The sequence below is a fragment of the Tamandua tetradactyla genome, chromosome 1 (genome assembly GCF_023851605.1).
Source record: "Tamandua tetradactyla isolate mTamTet1 chromosome 1, mTamTet1.pri, whole genome shotgun sequence".
Classification (NCBI taxonomy): Eukaryota; Metazoa; Chordata; class Mammalia; order Pilosa; family Myrmecophagidae; genus Tamandua; species Tamandua tetradactyla.
In genome coordinates this window covers 90,214,746-90,234,547 of record NC_135327.1, presented here as the reverse complement: position 1 = coordinate 90,234,547, position 19,802 = coordinate 90,214,746, and the positions used below count along the sequence as shown (strand labels likewise).

Below are 19,802 nucleotides of genomic sequence, written 5' to 3'. Positions count from 1 at the left end.
AAAGCAGTGTCCTCCCCTCCCTGGAAGACAAAGACTGTGTCCTGAGGAGAGTCACAACTTTTTACATTAAACTGAGAAGTTCCCAACTAATCTCAGAGGAGTCACTTTCTCACCCCATCACCTCTCTCACTCCCACAGATAACTGGAATTAAAAATCAGGTGGTGTGACAGTGGCTCGGTGGCAGAATTCTCGCCTGCCATGCTGGAGACCCGGGTTCGATTTCCAGTGCCTGCCCATGCAAAACAAACAAACAGACAATTGGGGAGGGGGGATATTGCCAATAGTATTATGCCTGAATTACGCATCATCCCAGGGCACCATTATTACTGTGTTTCATTGTGAAAAGATAAGCTCCAAGATATGGCCTGAAGGAGGAGTAAGCCTAAAATTCTCCACAATAAATTAAGAGGAATTTTGAGGGATGGGGAAGATGATACTAGGTAGCAAAGAGAAAACAGCAAAATAGCAGGATGCAGGTCAAGAAACTACTGAAGGGCGCCCAGGCGCTGAAGATGGCGGCTGCCGGGGTCGGCCTGGGTGGCGGTGCAGGTCTGGGCCCCGATGCCAGGGATTTCCTGGCTCGGTACCGGCTGGTGTCGAACAAGCTGAAGAAGCGCTTCCTGAGAAAGCCGAACGTGGCGGAGGCCGCGGAGCAGTTCGGACAGCTGGGCCGCGAGCTTCGCGCCCAGGAGTGCCTCCCGTATGCGGCCTGGTGCCAGCTGGCGGTGGCGCGCTGTCAGCAGGCGCTGTTCCATGGGCCCGGGGAAGCGCTGGCCCTCACCGAGGCCGCCCGCCTCTTCCTGCTTCAGGAGCGCGATGCGCGCCAGCGCCTGGCCTGCCCCGCTGCGTACGGGGAGCCGCTGCAGGCCGCCGCCAGCGCCTTGGGCGCCGCCGTGCGCCTGCACCTCGAGCTGGGCCAGCCGGCCGCCGCCGCCGCCCTCTGTCTCGAGCTCGCCGCCGCCCTGCGCGACTTGGGCCAGCCGGCCGCCGCCGCCGCCGGACACTTCCAGCGAGCCGCCCAGCTCCAGTTGCCCCAGCTGCCTCTAGCCGCGCTGCAGGCGCTCGGCGACGCTGCCTCCTGCCAGCTGCTGGCCCGCGACTACAACGGGGCCTTGGCGGTCTTTACGCACATGCAGCGCCTCGTGCGGGAGCACGGCTACCACCCGGTGGCGCCGCCCCCAGCGCCGCCGCCGCTACAGCCTCCAGGACCGCAGCCCGCACCAGGTGCGGCGCCCTCGCTGCCGTCCCTGCTGGCTCCGAATGCCGCTACCGTAGCGCCTACCTCCGTGGCGCTAGGCGCCTTCTCCGACGTGCTGGTGCGCTGCGAGGTGTCGCGCGTGCTGCTTCTGCTCCACCTGCAACCGCCGCCCGCCAAACTGCTGCCCGAGCATGCCCACACCTTGGAGAAGTACTCCTGGGAGGCTTTTGACAGCCACGGGCAGGAGGGCAGTGGCCAGCTTCCCGAGGAGCTCTTTCTGCTGCTCCAGTCTCTAGTCATGGCAACGCACGAAAAGGACACGGAAGCCATCAAGTCGCTGCAGGTGGAGATGTGGCCGCTATTGAGTGCTGAGCAGAACCACCTCCTTCACCTCATTCTGCAAGAAACCATCTCCCCTTCTGGACAGGGGATCTGATCAGTCACATTAACCAAATAACTTTTTTCCTGTTATCAAACCTCATGCATGCACCTTTGCTGTTGGGGGAAAATAAAAGACGTGTATCCCCATTCTACATTTATGTTAGTCCTGTGAGTCGCCGTAGGAGTAAGGGCCCGTATCCCAAATGCTTATTTCCAGAATAGTAGGAGAGGGAAAAAAATTTTTTTTTAATTGGAACAGAATGGAGGTAGAGGACATGGCTCTTTCAAAAAACTTTGCAGCTAAAAACGAGAATCCCTTTTATCCAGTTCCTCTTCATTCTCCACCCAGCCCACCCCTACCCGTCTCTGTTTTATAGTGAGTATTTTACTTTGCATAACTTTGTTAACTACTTAGGCTATATGGTTTTATCGCGACTCTGATTTCTTAGTCTATTTCTGTGTCTTTGCGATCACCAAGTTTCTCCTTTGTTTCATTCTCCCCTTACATGTATTCACAGAAATAACTTTATTCCTTACAACTTTGTTGCTGTTACAACTCTAAATCCATCATAATATTATTCTGGTACTCTTGTGGTTTAAATTTGCCTCCTCAATAGAATGTGAATATCTTTATGGACTTTTCAATAGGCAAAAACAGAACCAGATAGTTCTGTTTCAACTCCAAGATGTATTCATTTGAAGTTTACAGTCTACTTGGTATGTGTGCTATGCCAAGCAAAGACTCTACAGAGAGAAAGATGCAGTTCTTCCTCTAATAGCTGCAGTGCAATAGTTCTAACGCAAATGTGTCTTTTTGCTTTGGAATTCACCGTGCTATTTTATTCCCATAATTGTCTGTAATCTGGATGACATTTATTTGTAACAGAGATCTTTCTGCAACTTTTATTTAGTTCAAGTGTGTAAAATCAGTGTGACTGGTAGCGTGTGATTAGGCAAAGCAGTACCCTTGTTCACCAAAAGTAGGATGTTCACCTTGTTCCCAGTTTGAAACACTACATTTCTAAGGTTTTGTGGGTTTTTTTGTCCAAATTTAGCTGTTTGTATACTTTATTTTACAGTTTTGAGAGTGATAACTACTCAAAATAAAACCTTGTTCTCAAAACAAAAAAAAAAAAAAAAAGAAACTACTGAAGAAGAGAATTCAGGAGTTTAATATGCAATTTAAAGTTGTTTGCTGTGCTGAGCTCAATGTTATCTACCCTCAAACTTCTGTAGACTCTGCTACACAGAAAAACTTGGGTTGGTGGTACTTTGGAGAATGACGGAATCAGGGCAGTAGCCAAAGAATCTGCAGTGGAGCAACAACATGCAGAGAGAAGAAATGGACAATAAAAAGAATCTAGAATTGGAAAGTAAGGAGAATTGACTAGGAGAATTGCACACATCCCCTATTGTAAGGGAGCTCCAGCCAACCTGTTTAAACATTAAATGCAATTTAAAAAGTCGTAAGAGACTACTTAACTCTGAACAATACATTTTAAACTCTAAATGAAACAAATAATTTCCAAGAAGAATCTTAAGTGGACCAATTTCTGGGGAAGAAAGAGAGTAAGTTGTCAAAAAGCTATCCCCCATAAAAGCATCACACCTAAGGGTTTCCAGGTAGAAGTACACAAACTTTTAAAAACCAGGTAACATCAATGATATTTAAAGTTGTCCAGGGTCTATATAGAAAGACAAGGGAAACTTTTAAGTTAATTTTTATAAAGAGAGTATTATATTGATATCAAAACATGTTAAATATTTCACACAATAAAAGTGAAAGAGGAATCTCACTTAAGAATATTGATTCAAAAATCCTAAATAAAATATTAGACAACAAAATGCAACAGCATATTAAACCCATAATGTATCATATCCAAGAAAAGTTTACTCTAGGAATGCAGAGATGGTTCAACATTAGAAAATCTATCAATTATTCATATTTATGATAAAAGGAGAAAAGTCATTTGATCCTTTAGAGTCTGAAAAGACACTTAAACTTCAATACCTATTCATGATTTTTTAAAGCTAAAAAAATGGGAATCTTTCAAGAATTCCATATATATATATACACAAACACACATATATCCTAGCAAAATATATATATTCCTTAATACAGAATATTTTCCATGTATATTTATATATACACATATACACATAGAGATTTATGTATGGAAATACCAGAGACATTCCAAAAAAGTCTGAAACAGGAAGACTCACTCTCACCATAACCATTAAACCTTGTCCTGGAGGCAATACAAATGTAATTATGAAAATAATTGGACAAGAAAAAGAAATGAGAGGCATAAAAAATGGAAGTAGCAACATAAAACTATTACTATGATATAGTTATAGCTCTGGAAAACTCAATAAAATCAACCAAAAAGACCTACAGATAATAGGAAAATCCAGTTAGACAGCGAAGTATGAAATCTATAAAGCAAAATTTTAAAACCAATCACTTTCTTTATACCAACTAAATTAGTTACAAGAGATAAGAGAAGGAAAACAGATAATACTAAAAACGGCTTTAATGAAGACAATGATCCTAAAATGCATGCAAAAAGATTGAATAATGGAATGTAAGAGTAGAAAAATACATTCTACATTAATGTATTACATACAGCTTGAGATTTTTTAATGGGTATAAAAAATCAATAGAGTATATATTAAAAGCAAGCATTTGATTTTTTATGATTCCTTCCAAATCTATATATTCATGGTTTTTGAAGAATCTTCTCAAAGTGAAAAAGGGGAATTACCTTTTATTTAGGGTCATTTCACTATGAGACAGCTATAGAAGTATTATAATAGGTTGTAGGTAAGGGGTCTGCAGCCTCTACTTACCTAACCCGCTTACTACCCCATGCCAGACCCTACCCCAGGACGGATAACAAAACAAAAAGCTAGAGGCTAGAGAGGAGCGGGGGAACAAGAAGATGTTCCTTTCCTTCTCCCTGGGTGATTAGCAAAGCTGTGGAAAACATGACAGCGGAAAAAAGCAAAAACTCATGTTCACTGATTTGAGCAAGTCATCTCCGAGGCCATGTGGTGCGTGAAAATCCCTGATGAACGTTTTCCCAGAGTTGAGCAGGGACTGGTTCTTAGGGAAGGAAATAAGAATTCTGAAGTGGGGTGGGGAGAGGGGAGCCAGAGAGCTAAACTTGGCCCAGCCCAGCCCCTACCCATTCCTCAGCAGCCCAGAGGGCCTCACATGGTGGAGGAGGCAGGCTGTGCCAAAACCCCTTGGCACCCCCTGTACCCCAGCTTATGCCTGCCGCCTCCTGGGCAGCCTTCAGATGTGATAAGACCTAATGGGCTTGCGATGAGAGACTTGGCCTTTATCAGGAACTCACATATATGCAGGCTCACAGGCACTGATATGTAATAGATGCCTGGGCCTAGCAGGAAGGAATAATTGAGTACTCGACCTAACATAGCAGAGAACCCTCCCAGAACCTGCCTCCCTCCCTCTCTCTGGGATAAAGCCTCCAAGGTGCGTGGGGATGACCTGACACTTATATTCAGGTGTGTGATAAGCTAAAGTCAATAACTTGCTACAGTTATTATATAAAGTTATATAGTTATTATATAAAGTTATATAGTTATTATATAAATATATATATATTTAATTTCTTTTACTCAGGTTCAGGAATTTTAAAGTGGAGGAGACATCTAGGAAGGTCAAATTTGAATAGAGCCCATATCAGTTTTGTGTGTATTTGTTCATTAGCTCCAGCTGATGCAGATGTGGCACCCCGATGAGAGTCCATTTTCCTGATCGCAGTGGCTCCATGAAAATCAATTCAATGTCAGATATGTGTATACGACTTCAAAGTTCTTGAACATCCATGATCTCACTTGACCCCAGTTCTGTCTCAGTCTATTTCCCTGAGCAAGCCGCTGAGCTCTCAAAAAAATACTATGAACACCACAAGAAGTGACTTTCAAATTTAAAGTGTTCAGATTTACCCAGGGGTGTGTGGTGTGTAAAAATGCAGATGTCTGGGCTTCATTGTCATAAATTTGTTTCAGTAAGTCTAAGGGGGCCTGGGAGAATGCATTTTAACTAGAACACCAAGTAATTCCAAAGTAGGGGTTTCTGGGTGCGCTTTGAGAAATATTGCTGTGGTATATACCACACAATTGAATTAACTAGAGTCCAAATTGTACTAGATTTATCAGGTCTCCAACTCCATTTTAGATTTGAGTCCCAGCTTTGCTACTTACTAGCTCTATGCCTGTTCCATTAGCAGTAAAACAAGGAAAATCTATTCTAAATGTGGTAAACATCCCTAGTGCTCCCAACATTTATGGTTCTCTCCCTTTTTCTGCTTACATGGGAGACAACACTTCCAGGCACCTTGCACATGGGTGAAACGAAATATCTGGAGAACCCAGCTGCCATCCAGGTAGAACCAAGCCTCAAAATCCTCTGCTAAGAAGGGTTTAACAAATGAGTATGAGTGCTGAATCATTATATTGACATTTCTTTTAGTCTCCAGTACCTTAGAGCAGCTAGAAATAAAAACCTAGAATTGTGGAATTGTAACCAATACCTAACTCTGAAATTTGCTCTACAACTAATTGTTGTGATGTGCTTTGAAATTTATTGTTTTGTATACACGTTTTTAAAAAACAAGTTGATTGTGATGATACATGCACAGGTATATGATAATATTGTGAACAACCGAGTGTACACTTTGGATGATTACATGGTATTATGAATATATATTATATATCAATAAAAAAATTTAACAGTAAGAGAGAAAAAGTCACTGCTAAGAGGCAAACCACAGAGCCCAATCAGAGTCCAGAGCACAGGCTGCCACTTGGGCAGATATGGACCCCAGGACTCGCTGAATCTTACGGCTCTTGCCCAGGCAGAAGGACCTGACAATATTCCTAGCCAATCGACATACCTTAAATACCACTTACTTTGACCTATGAAAACTGATTACTAATTACCCTTACATTGATTTTAAAACTTTTAATGCAATTAAATACAACGTAGTGGGAGCAGTTGGAGGAACAGGTGGAAAATGTAGGAACACACTACTGTCCTTCTGATGTGGGGACTGTTAATGACCTGCCTTTAAGGAGCAGATTAAAGCCAATGTGCATTTGCACGGACACACACGTGCACACCCCTCCGACGTATTCAACAGTTTGAGTAAATCGTAACACCAGAGATGACACCAGTATGAGGGCTCTGTGTCCATATCCCAAGAGCAAGCAATCTACATCTCTGACGCCATACCACCCCATTGAAGGAACTATGTTTTTGTGTGTACTTCCCTTTCTGCCTTTAGTGTCTCTCTGATCCCACTCCCTTTCTTTTCCATACTTTCCTCACTCCACTTATTGTTTTATTTCCACTGAAGAATCATCCTGATGTCGTAGGAAGGAAACTGAACTAGAAATCAAAAGATTTATATCCTAGCTTTGCCTATTCACTGCATGTAGGAAAGCCACCTACATCTCTAGTCTGTTCATTTATCTGTAAATGTAAACGATATTTACTAAATGACAACCTTGCCCCAAGACTTGTGCTAAAGGTGTCTTGCAAAAATTACCTTATTTTCATCAGGTCAATATCATTTTGTTTTCCAGATAAGTAGCCAGGAAGTATCCAGGATCTAAAGGTCCAGATTCCAGAGCCCCCTTCCCTGGCACCAGACTGCCTGGAAGAATTAACAATGGACCACCTGAAAGTGGTCTAGGATAACTACAAGTGATCTAGGATAAAGCATATCATCAATAATAAATTTAAAATGTATCAGATGGAAACAAAAAGGCCATCTGTTTCATTACCTCAGAAAACCATCTTGACCAAAGGGTAAAGAGACCCTATAGGAGTTTTCTAATTATAAAGCATAGTACAGATATGAAGCTTCTCTTCACTAAGCCTTCTACCCAACAGGAGCAAATACACCACTCAGAGGAAATAAACGTAGTTCAGGGCCAAAAAGTTCAATAAATTTATTTGGTCCTCAGACAAATTTTAAAAGCAATGATTCTACTCCCAACAAGGAAAAAAGAATCATAAGAAAGTAGCTCAGAGACTTTTCAGCTTTGAAAAGTCACTGGGACCCTGGTTTGCCTGCATAAGGGAAACAACGTGGCTGGGGGACAAGGAGGCAGTAGTTCAATAGTTCCTGGAGGTGATGCCACATCCACGGAGGACCAGCACCCACCTCTTACGTGTCTGTTCTCATCATATTCCCTGTCACCACCCTAACCTCTTAAAGTTCGCTTGAGTATGTTTAAATGAACTCGGAACAGCAACAAACATTAGTAGATGCTGTGAATGTTGAACACTAAGGCACTTCACATTCACTGCTCCACAAACCCACCCACTGACCTAAAAATGATTAATTTTCACATTAATCAGTCCTTTTTATTCAGCTAAAAGTTTCCAAAAAAAATAATTATCCCAAATGAAAATCATAGTGGTAAAGGATCATAATTATCTTGACATGTTAGAAATTGGCAAAAAGAATAGTTGCTAAGAGGCTGGGGAGGTAAAGAAGAGAGATCCAGGAAACAAAAGCTACTCTGAATCCAGAATCACCCTCCCTATAGAATGTCAAAATCCCAAATCAAGAACTCAATAATGTCAAACATAATACACCTGAGATTAGTGCCCCTCCTCAGTGATTTCTATACATAGATCAGGAATTTGCAAAGTGGGTTCCCTAACCAAGAGGATCCGCAGCATTTGGAAACTTGTTAGAAATGCAAATTCTCAGATCACACACACGATATATTCATCAGAAACTCTGGAGGTAGGGACCAAGAATCTATGTTTTAGCAAGCTTCTAGGAGATTGCGATGCACACTTTGGTGGCAACAGAACCACCTGGGAAACTTGGTTATAGTAACCAAGGGCCTATCCAGTACCTGTCCTACACTAACAGGCCTGGGTCTCTGTGTGCTTTCTCCAGGTGATTCTGAGAAACACCAAAGCTTGTGAACCACTGATCCTAACATCTGAGAGGACCCAGCTGGAGACAGATGCGGTAACTTGACCAGGAATCACAGAGAATTTAGATAGAAACCAGGAAGCAACCAATGAAAATCAGCAAGAGGATGCTCTAACACCACCATTTGAAGAATGACTAATGATTGCATTTTAAAAACTTTCAGGGCACCTTTTTCCAAATGTTAAAACCGTAGTTCAAAAAAAAAGGACAGTAACTGAAAATTGAAAGAATTCAGTGATTTTAATACACAGAGTGTTGACCTAAAATCACTTTGACCAATAATATCAAAGTCTCTCCCCATCCAATGGAATGTCTAACACAAAGCTAAGAAACTGAGATGATCTACTGCAGATTACTAAACAATAGATAGCAATGGAAGGGTTTTTTCTGTTTGCTTTATTGTTTATTGTGAGGTATCCTTGCATAGAAAATGGATTAAGCTGTTCCCTCCTTTCAGCTATTGAGTGGGGCCTCAACACATTGAAAACAAACAGATAAAGATACGAAACACTCATGCTTAATATATTCCAGGTACTTAACTTGGGCTTTAACACAGAATCTTCATAACATGATGAGAGAGGAGTAGGAACTGTGATGGTTTATTTTATGTGGCAACTTGGTTGTGTCCAGTTATTTGGTCAATCATTAGTCTAGATGTTGCTCTGAAGATATGTTATAGATGCAACTAGCATTGGCAATCAGTGGACTATAAGTAAAGAAGAGTACCCTGGATAACCAGATCGGCCTCATCCAATCAGTTGAAGGCCTAAGAGCAAAAACTGAGGTTTTCCAGAAAAGAAGAAATTTTGCCTCAAGATTACAATATCCACTCTGAGTTTCCAGCTTCCCAGCTCCCCTACAGATTTCAGACTTGTCAGCTTTCACATCTTATGAGCCAAGTCCTTAAAAATAAATCTCTTTAGATAGATGATAGATAGATAGATAGATAGATAGATAGATAGATAGATAGATAGATAGATAGATAGATAGATAGATAGATAGATAAAGCTATATATAGATATATCCTATTGGTTTTGTTTCTCTAGAGAATTCAAAGTGTTTAAAATTACATGAGCAAGGCAGCTGGCCAAATTGCCCTGACTCTACATCCCAAGTTTTATTTTCTTCTTAAAGTAAATTACCTCTAATTGCTACCACAGTAATATCCAAGGTGACTGTTTCCCCCTTAGGTCTCTGACATATACCTTCCCAGGACAAAAACACTATACTTTGATTCCCTTCACCATAGGTGGGACAAGATAAAACTTTCAAAGAACTTTACTTACTAATAATCTAAAGGATTAAAAAATAAAAAATAAACATGCAGCATTTAAGACAAGTAGCAGAGAAGCAGATAAGAACATATTTTAGAGCCAGACTACCTAGCTGGGTATAAATTCTGGCTCTGTCATTTACTAACTGTGTGATAAGTTACTTAACCTCTTTGTGCCTTAATATCTGTACCCATCCTACTATCCCATACGTATATTTACGCATGTTTTGATGCACAAATAAGCATATGTATATACATACATTGTACATGTTTACATGTACATTCAGTTTGGCTTATAAAGTACAAGTTTTAGATTGCAACATACCCAGCCTGCTCCTGAGATTCATAAAATATACACTATTTTACCCGTACATCTGGAAAAAATCCAACCTAGTCCAGCAAAAGACCAGGTAGAGACAACTCACCTCATCTTTACAGATGATAACATTGAGCTTCATCTGTAATTCCAGCCATTTAAACCCACCATACTTCAAAGGTTTAAGCTCAAATACCACTCTTTTTTTAAAGAAATAATTATAGGACTTCCGGGTCAGGATGGCGGCTTAACAACGTGCGCATTTTAGTTCGTCCTCCAGAACAACTACTAAATGACCAGAGGCAGTAAAGAACAGCTCCTGGGGCCACGGTGGCCAGACACACAGCGTACCCCAGTCTGGACCAGCTAGACCGGCTGCGAGCACCACCCCCAAACCGCGAGTTCCCAAAGCTGCGGTGGCCAGCGCCCCTCCCCCACAGGTCAATTCCCAGAGGGGAAAGGAAAGGACTTTACCAGCAGCAGGGACTGGGCACAATCAAACGCCAATTGTGGAACTAATTAACAAATTCTGACTACTAAAAATAGGCCCCCAGCTTGGGTGAACCTGATCAAAGTGGAGGTTGCTCGTTTTTGCCCCGGCACCAATGGGGCAGGACTGACAGAAAAAGAGGTAAAAAAGAAAAGAAGGAAACAGAGGTTTTTGTGGCTGTGTATCTACAGAGGCTTGGCTGCCTCTGGATACAGCAGCAGGACTTTTCGGGCTGCAACTGCCCCAGGCATAGGCAGAAGTGAGCTCTTTTGGGAGCTTGTCTGGAGCCTGTGCCTTCCCTGGGGGAGGGGTGGAGCCCAACTCAGGTGGAATCCCTCCCTCAAGGAATTCAGACACCAGGGCTTGGTAATTTGAAACCATTAAAACCAGCCTACAACCTCTCCTCTGTCTCCACCATGCCCCCAGCAGGGAGAGTCTGCCAAAGTTAAAGGTACCGCATCATCTTATGCTGGTGGGACCTGCAGTCAGACAAACCCCACACAGGGCAGGATAAGAAGGGCAGAGTCCAGAGACTTCACAGAAAAGTCTTTCAACCTGCTGGGGCTCACCCTCAGGGAAAACCGACGCAGGTGACTCTTTCCTCCTGATAGGAGGCCAGTTTGGTCTGGGAAAATCTGGCTGGGGTATATAATATCTAAGTAGACCCTTCTAAGTGTGGTGGGGGAGAAGGCACCACACAAGCAGGGCAAGAAACAAGAAAACAAGAACTGAAAAATTCTCCTCTGTTAAACAAAACTTAAGCTAAAGGTCCAGATAAAGCTGAACAGAATGTCAAAGAACAGATAGACAACAAATTCATCCAGCAAGAAAACCCTAGATAAAAGAAGTGAAAGCAATCTCCAGAATAAACTAATTAAGGTAATTAAATGCCTAGACACCAGCAAAAAAAAACAAATCACACTAGGAAAATTGAAGATATGGCCCAGTCAAAGGAACAAACCAACAATTCAAATGACATACAGGAGCTGAAACAATTAATTCAGAATGTACGAACAGACATGGAAACCCTCATCAAAAACCAAATCAATGAACTAAGGAAGGATATAAAGAAAGCAAGGAAAGAACAAAAAGAAGAAACGGAAAGTCTGAAAAAACAAATCACAAAACTTACGGGAATGAAAGACACAGTAGAAGAGATGAAAAAAACAATGGAAACCTACAATGGTAGATTTTGAGAGACAGAACATAGGATTTCAAAACTGGAGGGTGGAACATCTGAAATCCGACAAGAAATGGAAACTATAGGGAAAAAAATGGAAAAATATGAGCGGGGACTCAGGGAATTGAAAGACAATATGAAGCGCACGAATATACGTGTTGTGGGTGTCCCAGAGGGAGGAGAAGGGAAAAGGAGGAGAAAAACTAATGGAGGAAATTATCACTGAAAATCTCCCAACTCTTATGAAAGACTTAAAATTACAGGTCCAGAAGTGCAGCGTACCCCAAAGAGAATGGATCCAAATGGACATACTCCAAGACATTTAATAATCAGAATGTCGGGGGTCGGGGAGAAAGAGAAGATCTTGAAAGCAGCAAGAGAAAAGCAATCCATCACATACAAGGGAAGCCCAATAAGACTATGCGCAGATCTCTCAGCAGAAACCATGGAGGCGAGAAGACAGTGGGATAATATATTTAAATTATTAAAAGAGAGGGACTGCCAACCAAGAATTCTATGTCCAGCAAAGTTGTCCTTCAAAAATGAGGGAGAAATTAAAACATTTTCAGACAAAAAATCACTGAGAGAATTTGTGACCTTTAAGAGAGCAGCTCTGCAAGAAATACTAAAGGGAGCAATAGAGGCAGATAAGAAAGGACAGGAGAGAGAGGTGTGGAGAAGAGTGTAGAAAGGAAGACTATCAGAAAAGGAAAAAAGAAGAAAAATTAGATGTGACATATAAAATCCAGAAGGCAAAATAGTAGAAGAAAGTACTACCCATGCAGTAATAACACTGAATGTTAATGGATTAAACTCTCCCATCAAAAGACATAGTCTGGCAGAATGGATTAAAAAACAGGACCTATCTATATGCTGTCTCTACTCAAAGGACACGAGGCCAAGGACACAAATGGACATTTACACACCAATGTTTATAGCAGCATTATTAACAATTACCAAGAAATGGAAACAGCCAAAATGTCCATCAACAGACAGTTGACTAAACAAACTGTAACATTTACATAAGATGGAATATTATGCAGCTGTAAGACAGAATAAAGTTATGAAGTATGTAACAACATGAATGAACCTTAAGGACATTATGCTGAGTGTGATTAGCCAGAAACAAAAGAATAAATACTGTATGGTCTCACTGATATGAACTGACAATAGTGAATAAACTTGGAACATTTCCTTGGTAACAGAGACCATCAGGAGATAGAAATAGGGTGAGATATTGGGTAATCGGAGCTGAAGGGATACAGATTGTGCAACAGGACTGAATATAAAACCTCAGAAATGGACAGCACAATACTACCTAACTGTAATGTAATTATGTTAAAACACTGAATGAAGCTGCATGTGAGAATGATAGAGGGAGGAGGGATGGGGACATAAATGAAATCAGAAAGAAAGGTAGATGGTAAAGATCGAGATGGTATAATCTAGGAATGCCTAGAGTGTATAATAATAGTGAAATGTACAATGTACAAATTTTAAAAATGTTTTGGCATGAGGAAGAACAAAAGAATGTCATTATTGCAGGGTGCTGAAAACAGATGATAATTAATACTTTAAAATGTCACCTTATGTGTGAGACTAAAGCAAAAAATCTTTATTTGTTATAAAATTTATATTTTGACTAGAGCATTTCCTAATATAACTCATGTAGATAGTTTGATTGAATGTCATAAGTACTTGGAATCTCAGGTAGGACATGAGATTTTGTTGGTTTGTCCAGAGTGATGCCCCGATGAATCCCAGAGTGATTTGATCAGTGACTGGAAAAGTATTTGCAAGCCCCCTTCAGGGAATGGTGAGAGTGGGGAGAAATTCAACTTCCCCAAGTTGAATTCTTGATATTCTCACAAGCAGTGTGGACAACCAAAGCTATAGGCTGAGCCCCCAGGCTTGGGGTTTGTTCACATGAAACTTAACCCCACAAAGGATAGGTCAAGTCTACTTAAAATTTAGGCCTAAGAGTCACCCCCAAGAGAGCCTCTTTTGTTGCTCAGATGTGGCCTCTCTCTCCAGCCAACATGATGAGCAGTCTCACCACCCTCCCCTTCTCTGCGTGGGACATGACTCCCGGGGGTGTGGACCTTCCTGGCAACGTGGGACAGAGATCCTGGAATGAGCTGAGACTCAGCATCAAGGGACTGAGAAAAACCCTAGAATGAGCTGAGAATTAATATCAAGGGATTGCGAGAACCTTCTCGACCAAAGGGGGAAGAGTGAAATGAGACTAAGTGTCAATGGCTGAGAGATTCCAAACAGAGTTGAGAGGTTATCCTGGATGTTATTCTTATGCATTAAGTAGATATCACCTTGTTGTTCAAGATGTAGCGGAGAGGCTGGAGGGAACTGCCTGAAAATGTAGAGCTGTGTTCCAGTAGCCATGTTTCTTGATGATGATTGAACAATGATATAGCTTACACAATGAGACTCTGTGAATGTGAAAACCTTGTGTCTGATGCTCCTTTTAGCTACTATATCAACAGAAGAGTAGAACATATGGAATAAAAATAAATAATAGGGGGAACAAATGTTACAATAAATTTAGTGTGAATTGCTAGTGGTAAATGAAAGTGAGGGGTAAGGAGTATTGTATGTATAATCTTTTTTTTCTCTGTTATCATTTTATTTCTTTTTCTGTTGTCTTTTTATTTCTTTTTCTAAATCGATGCAAATGTTCTAAGAAATGATGAATATGCAACTATGTGATGATATTAAGAATTACTGATTGTATATGTAGAATGGAATGATATCTTAATGTTTTATTTGTTAATTTTTTTAATTAATAAAAAAAGTTAAAAAAAAGAAAGAATTATAGAAATGTAATAACTTTTCATAAGTATCTTAGGTGGTATAAAATTCAGAATACCATTACTTAATTGGAGTATTTGTTATGAAATTAAATGGAAGCAATGAAAAAATTAATTCTTGATTAATCATCAAAAAGTTAAAGTTATAAATATTTCCAAGGTATAAATTTATTCACTGGATGCAGAACAGAAATGAAATTTCCCAGAATTTGGTTTTCAGACATTATAAATGTGTGACTCAAATTGCAACATCTGAATCTTCTTTCCACACTACCGGAAACATGACAACCACAACAAAAAAAATGGTAATAACTTTCCATGGATATATGTATTTATAATTCAACTTATATCACAAAAAAAATAATATTTAAGGAAGCCCATGTTTCATCCTATAAACTATGGTAAACCATGATAGTTTGTGTATAAATGTGCATCCTACGTATTAGAAAATATTAAGCACCCAGATACTTTAATAGTGCTTTACACTTGTACAATACGTATGTTTACAAATCATTTTTACCTCATCATTTCCTTTGAGCTTCATGGCATAGCAAGTGGGGCAACTATATTCATAGTCATTTTAAAAGAATTGAAAGGAAAATCTTAGAAAATATAAGTAAACCCAAGGCTGCAGAACTTAGCAGGACCAAGGTTTCCTGACTCCAAATGTGGTTCTCTTCCCCTTACCACCACAAAGATGTCCATAGATGGAAGAAACTAACAATTTTATAATGATAAATTCTCTCTTGCAAAGACAATGTACATGTATTCTCATTTAAAAGGGGAGAGGAGGTTGTAGGGGTGGTTCAGTGTTAGAATACCTGCCTTCCATGCAGGAAACCAGCATTCAATTCCTGGACCATGCACCCCCCAAAAAAGGGGGAGGAGGGAATTGTTTAAAGGAATAAGAGCAATCAAAAGTTAATGACCACACGGCCAAGATGTCTGACATGGAGGATGATTTCATGTGTGATGAGGAGGACAACGACCTAGAATATTCTGAAGATAGTAACTCTGAACCAAATGTGGATTTGGAAAATCAGTACTATGATTCCAAAGCATTGAAAGATGACCCAAAAGCAGCATTAAGAAGTTTCCAAAAGGTTTTGGAACTTGAAGATGAAAAAGGACAATGGGGATTGTCCAAAAGGAAACAAATGATTAAGATTAACTTTAGGTTGACAAGCTTTCCAGAAATGATGGACAGATATAAACAACTATTGACCTATACTCAGAGTGCAGTAACAAGAAATTATTCTGAAAAATCCATTAATTCTATTCTTGAATATATCTCTACTTCTAAACATAATTCTGATTTTTTATGTCAGATGGATTTACTGCAGGAATCCTATAACACAACACTGGAAGTTTTGAAAGATGCTAAGAATGATAGACTGTGGTTTAAGACAAACAGAAAACTTGGAAAATTATATTTAGAACGAGAGGAGTATGGAAAACTTCAAAAAATTTTACACCAATTACATCAATCCTGCCAGACTGATGATGGAGAAGATGACCTGAAAAGAGGCACACAGTTATTAGAAATATATGCTTTGGAAATTCAAATGTATCACAGCACAGAAAAATAACAAAAAACTTAAAGCACTCTATGAACAGTCACTTAACATCAAGTCTTCTATCCCTCATCCACTGATCATGGGAGCCATCAGAGAATGTGGTAGTAAAATGCACTTGAGGGAAGGTGAATTTGAAAAGGCACACACTGATTTTTTTTGAAGCATTCAAGAATTATGATGAATCAGGGAGTCCCAGACAAACTACTTGCTTAAAATATTTGTTCTTAGCAAATATGCTAATGAAATTGACTCACAGGAAGCCAAGCCATATGAAAATGATCCGGAAATTCTAGCAATGACAAATTTAGTAAGTGCCTATCAGAATAATGACATCACTGAATTTGAAAAGCTTCTGAAAACAAATCACAGCAACATGGATGACCCTTTCATAAGAGAACATATTGAAGAGCTTTTGTGAAACATCAGAACACAAGTGCTCATAAAGTTAATTAAGCCTTACACAAGAATACATATTCCTTTCATTTCTAAGGAGTTAAACATAGATGTAGGTGATGTGGAACGCTTGCTGGTGCAGTGCATGCTGGATAACACTATTCATGGCTGAATTGATCAAGTCAACCAGCTCCTTGAACTGGATCATCAGAAGAGGGGTGGTGCACGATATACTGCTCTAGATAAATGGGCCAACCAATTAAATTCTCTCAACCAGGCTGCAGTCAGTAAACTGGCTTAACAGAGAGCAAGCTTTTACAGACGTACTCAAGGCAAAGTGCAGAGAGGTAATCCTTAAAAGAACTGGGAATGGCAAAATTACTGTCGGTTGATGTGTCCTGAAAATTAATGAAGTTATGGCAGAAGGGCTCTTTTGATCAACTGGTTTGTGTTTTGCTTCTGCATTTATCCCAAGAAAAACAGTTTTAATCTCCAGAAGAAAACCAAAATGCCATGGGATTTATGCTGTAGTGACAGCTTGCCCTAAACGTACAACATCATAGTAATTTGTCATGGGCAACATGACCAGAAAGAAGATTTTTGTCATGATTTTAAATACACTGACATACTACTGTTGGTTAAACTTAAACATGTTTTACCTGCAGAAATTCTCACAAATAATCTGCAATAACTTGAAATGCATACCCTTCTGAACACTTCCTTTTCTCATGTATAAACTAAAATGTTTGCTGCATTTTGCAAAATTCTTCAAAAATGTGTCCAGATATTTCTGTACCTGCAGCGTAGTAAAGGTTTAGATGAAACTCCTTAATTATAGTGGCATACTGTCACTTAGGTTTCAAGCAGCAAAATAAACAGTGCAGTTCAGAAATTGCAATTTGGCTCTTGATGTGTTTTTATTGCATTTTGGGGGTTTTGTTTTCTTTTTTAGTTCTTTAAAGAGTTCAAATTCTTTTATGTTCAGTTAATGATTTTTTAAAACATGGGGCAAATAAGTTGGTTATTTACTTTCAGGTTTTTGAAAGTAGTCTTTATTGATAAAATAAGGAGAATTAATTTCTAACAGAACACTTGTATAGTACTGAACTTAGACAGTAATGCTTTAAAGGTACAAATTTTTTTAAGAATGATATTCCTTTTTAAAGGAATAAATTCTCACTTTCAGAATGTTCACTTTAAACAAGTATGTCAGAGCATAGACAGCTAAATGAATGTTATCCTGGTTAGTGATTGTGCTTGAAGGTTATTTCCTAATTCCAGTAATCTACCATCACCCAAAACCTCTTAGGTTTGGCTGTTTTAGAATTGCATTCAGAGTTAATCTGTCACACACACTGTTAACTTTATGAGTACACATTGTTTTGTTTTAAGTATTACCAAGCTTTTGTCCTTAACCATTATTTGGCACTAAATGACTTAACAGTTTCCAAAAATTAAATCTATCTTTGAGGCAATAATGGAAAGTATGCAGCTGGCTTTGAAGGCAATCCCAAAAGAGTTTTAAAGGTATCTTGAACAATGGCAGAATAGTTAGAAAAAGGGACTGTGGCCTTCTGAAGTGACTGTCACCTTAAGAGAAACTCAGCTCATTTGAATGTAGTGAGTTCTGGATGTATTTGTTTCATTTTTAAAAGTTCACATTATTTTATAGCACCAAAAAGAAGAATTAAGTTTAAGATAATTTTTTTGGTTTTTCTACTGCATGTTATTGTGTAAAAATTGAGTGGCAGTTTGGGAGGAAGACTATTGTAACCGAAGAGTGACAACCAAGAATTTTTTATCATTATATCAGATTTTATAAGTAGTGGAAGGAGCATGGACTTAAAATAAGACATGCTTATTTGGTTTTGTCAAAAATTTTTTAAAATATGTGATATATATTTACATTAAACTATATAATCCTTATATTTAGGAAAGCAATCAGTTCATGTCTTTAGTAGATTTAAACAGTATTAACTACAGGTACAAGTTGGATATTGTAGAAAATTGAAAGAAAATGAAAGAGAAAATTTATGTCTTCCATAGGAAATTAAAAAGTTTAAGATATTATTAAAATAAACAAAAAAAGTTAATGAACAGGGGGTGTGCGGGTAGTTCAGTGGTTAGAATGCCCACCTCTCATGCAGGAGACCCGGTTCAATTCCCGGTGCCTGTCCATGGCAAAAAAAAAAAAAAAATGTTAATGAACAAATTCTCATTTTTTAAAGGAAAGTTCTCAGGGGAATATATGTATCCTTGTCTCTCAGTGAGTCAAAGTATAAGCCAATTCCCTTCTCTAATAACCATATCTGTTTCTTTTTATGGGAACCAACATTGTCCACTGAATCTGAATCTGTCTTGAAAATATAAACACTTGCAGTGACAACCACAGTACTGCCTGGGACTAGGGGAGGATTTATGTGTGAGGCCAAAAGGTCAGCTGATGTGAGAATTTAAGGAAAGCTATATGGATCAACTCAGGAGTTTTCCTGCCACTTACACAAATCAAGACCTGCCTTGAAGAAAAAGAGCCTTTGAATATCTCAAACTAAAATATTAAAAGTGAGAAACTTACCCCTATTTCCTCAACTAAAGAATTTCAAAAGCTCTGGTCCAGATATAATACCGAATATTTGCATAGTATTTTACAATTTTCAAAGTACTTCTATGCACACTGTGTCTGATCCGAATTTCCAGCTACCTGTGAGATATTATTTTTAAAATTCTTATAAAATAAGTATTACTTTCATCCCTTCGTCACAGATGAAAAAAGAAAAAAAGATTGAGTCTCAGGGAGAGTAAGCGTCTTGCCCAAGATCACAGTGGAAACAGCAAATAGGGATCCAAATCCACATCTGATTTCAAATTCAGTGTGCCCTTTTGACTTCTCCTTCGCCGCCTGCCCTAAAAAAGTCGCCGTCAGAGGAGATGGGAACTGGTCCAAAGTTTGTTTCCCTTCTTCATACGTGGAACTAACTCTTAGACAAGTAGGAATCTCCTGTTCTTTCCCCAACTCTCCTGAGAGGAGACAGGAAAAAGAATTTCCTTTATCCTTACCCATCCAAGACAAGGAAGACTTCTCCCCCACGGTGCCCGCGCCTGTGCAAAACTAGAGGAGAGGGATCCTTAGGGTGCAAACTGTCTCGCCAGCTACAACTAAACCCCTATGAAACATAGGC

At 39.6% G+C, this 19,802-nt stretch overlaps 2 protein-coding genes and 1 pseudogene across 2 annotated transcripts in view; 2 read left to right on the top strand and 1 right to left on the bottom strand.

Moving 5' to 3' along the window:
• PDE1C (phosphodiesterase 1C) overlaps positions 1 to 19,802 on the bottom strand; it is a 708,660-nt gene that overhangs the window by 688,334 nt on the left and 524 nt on the right. The gene's annotated exons all lie outside the window — the stretch shown is intronic.
• Positions 504 to 1,800, top strand: LOC143685167 (40-kDa huntingtin-associated protein-like). Its single transcript, XM_077162822.1, has one exon. It carries the CDS (start codon positions 514 to 516, stop codon positions 1,633 to 1,635), a length of 1,122 nt encoding a protein of 373 aa, XP_077018937.1. The 5' UTR covers positions 504 to 513; the 3' UTR covers positions 1,636 to 1,800.
• On the top strand, positions 15,595 to 16,924 carry LOC143685161 (COP9 signalosome complex subunit 2 pseudogene; annotated as a pseudogene).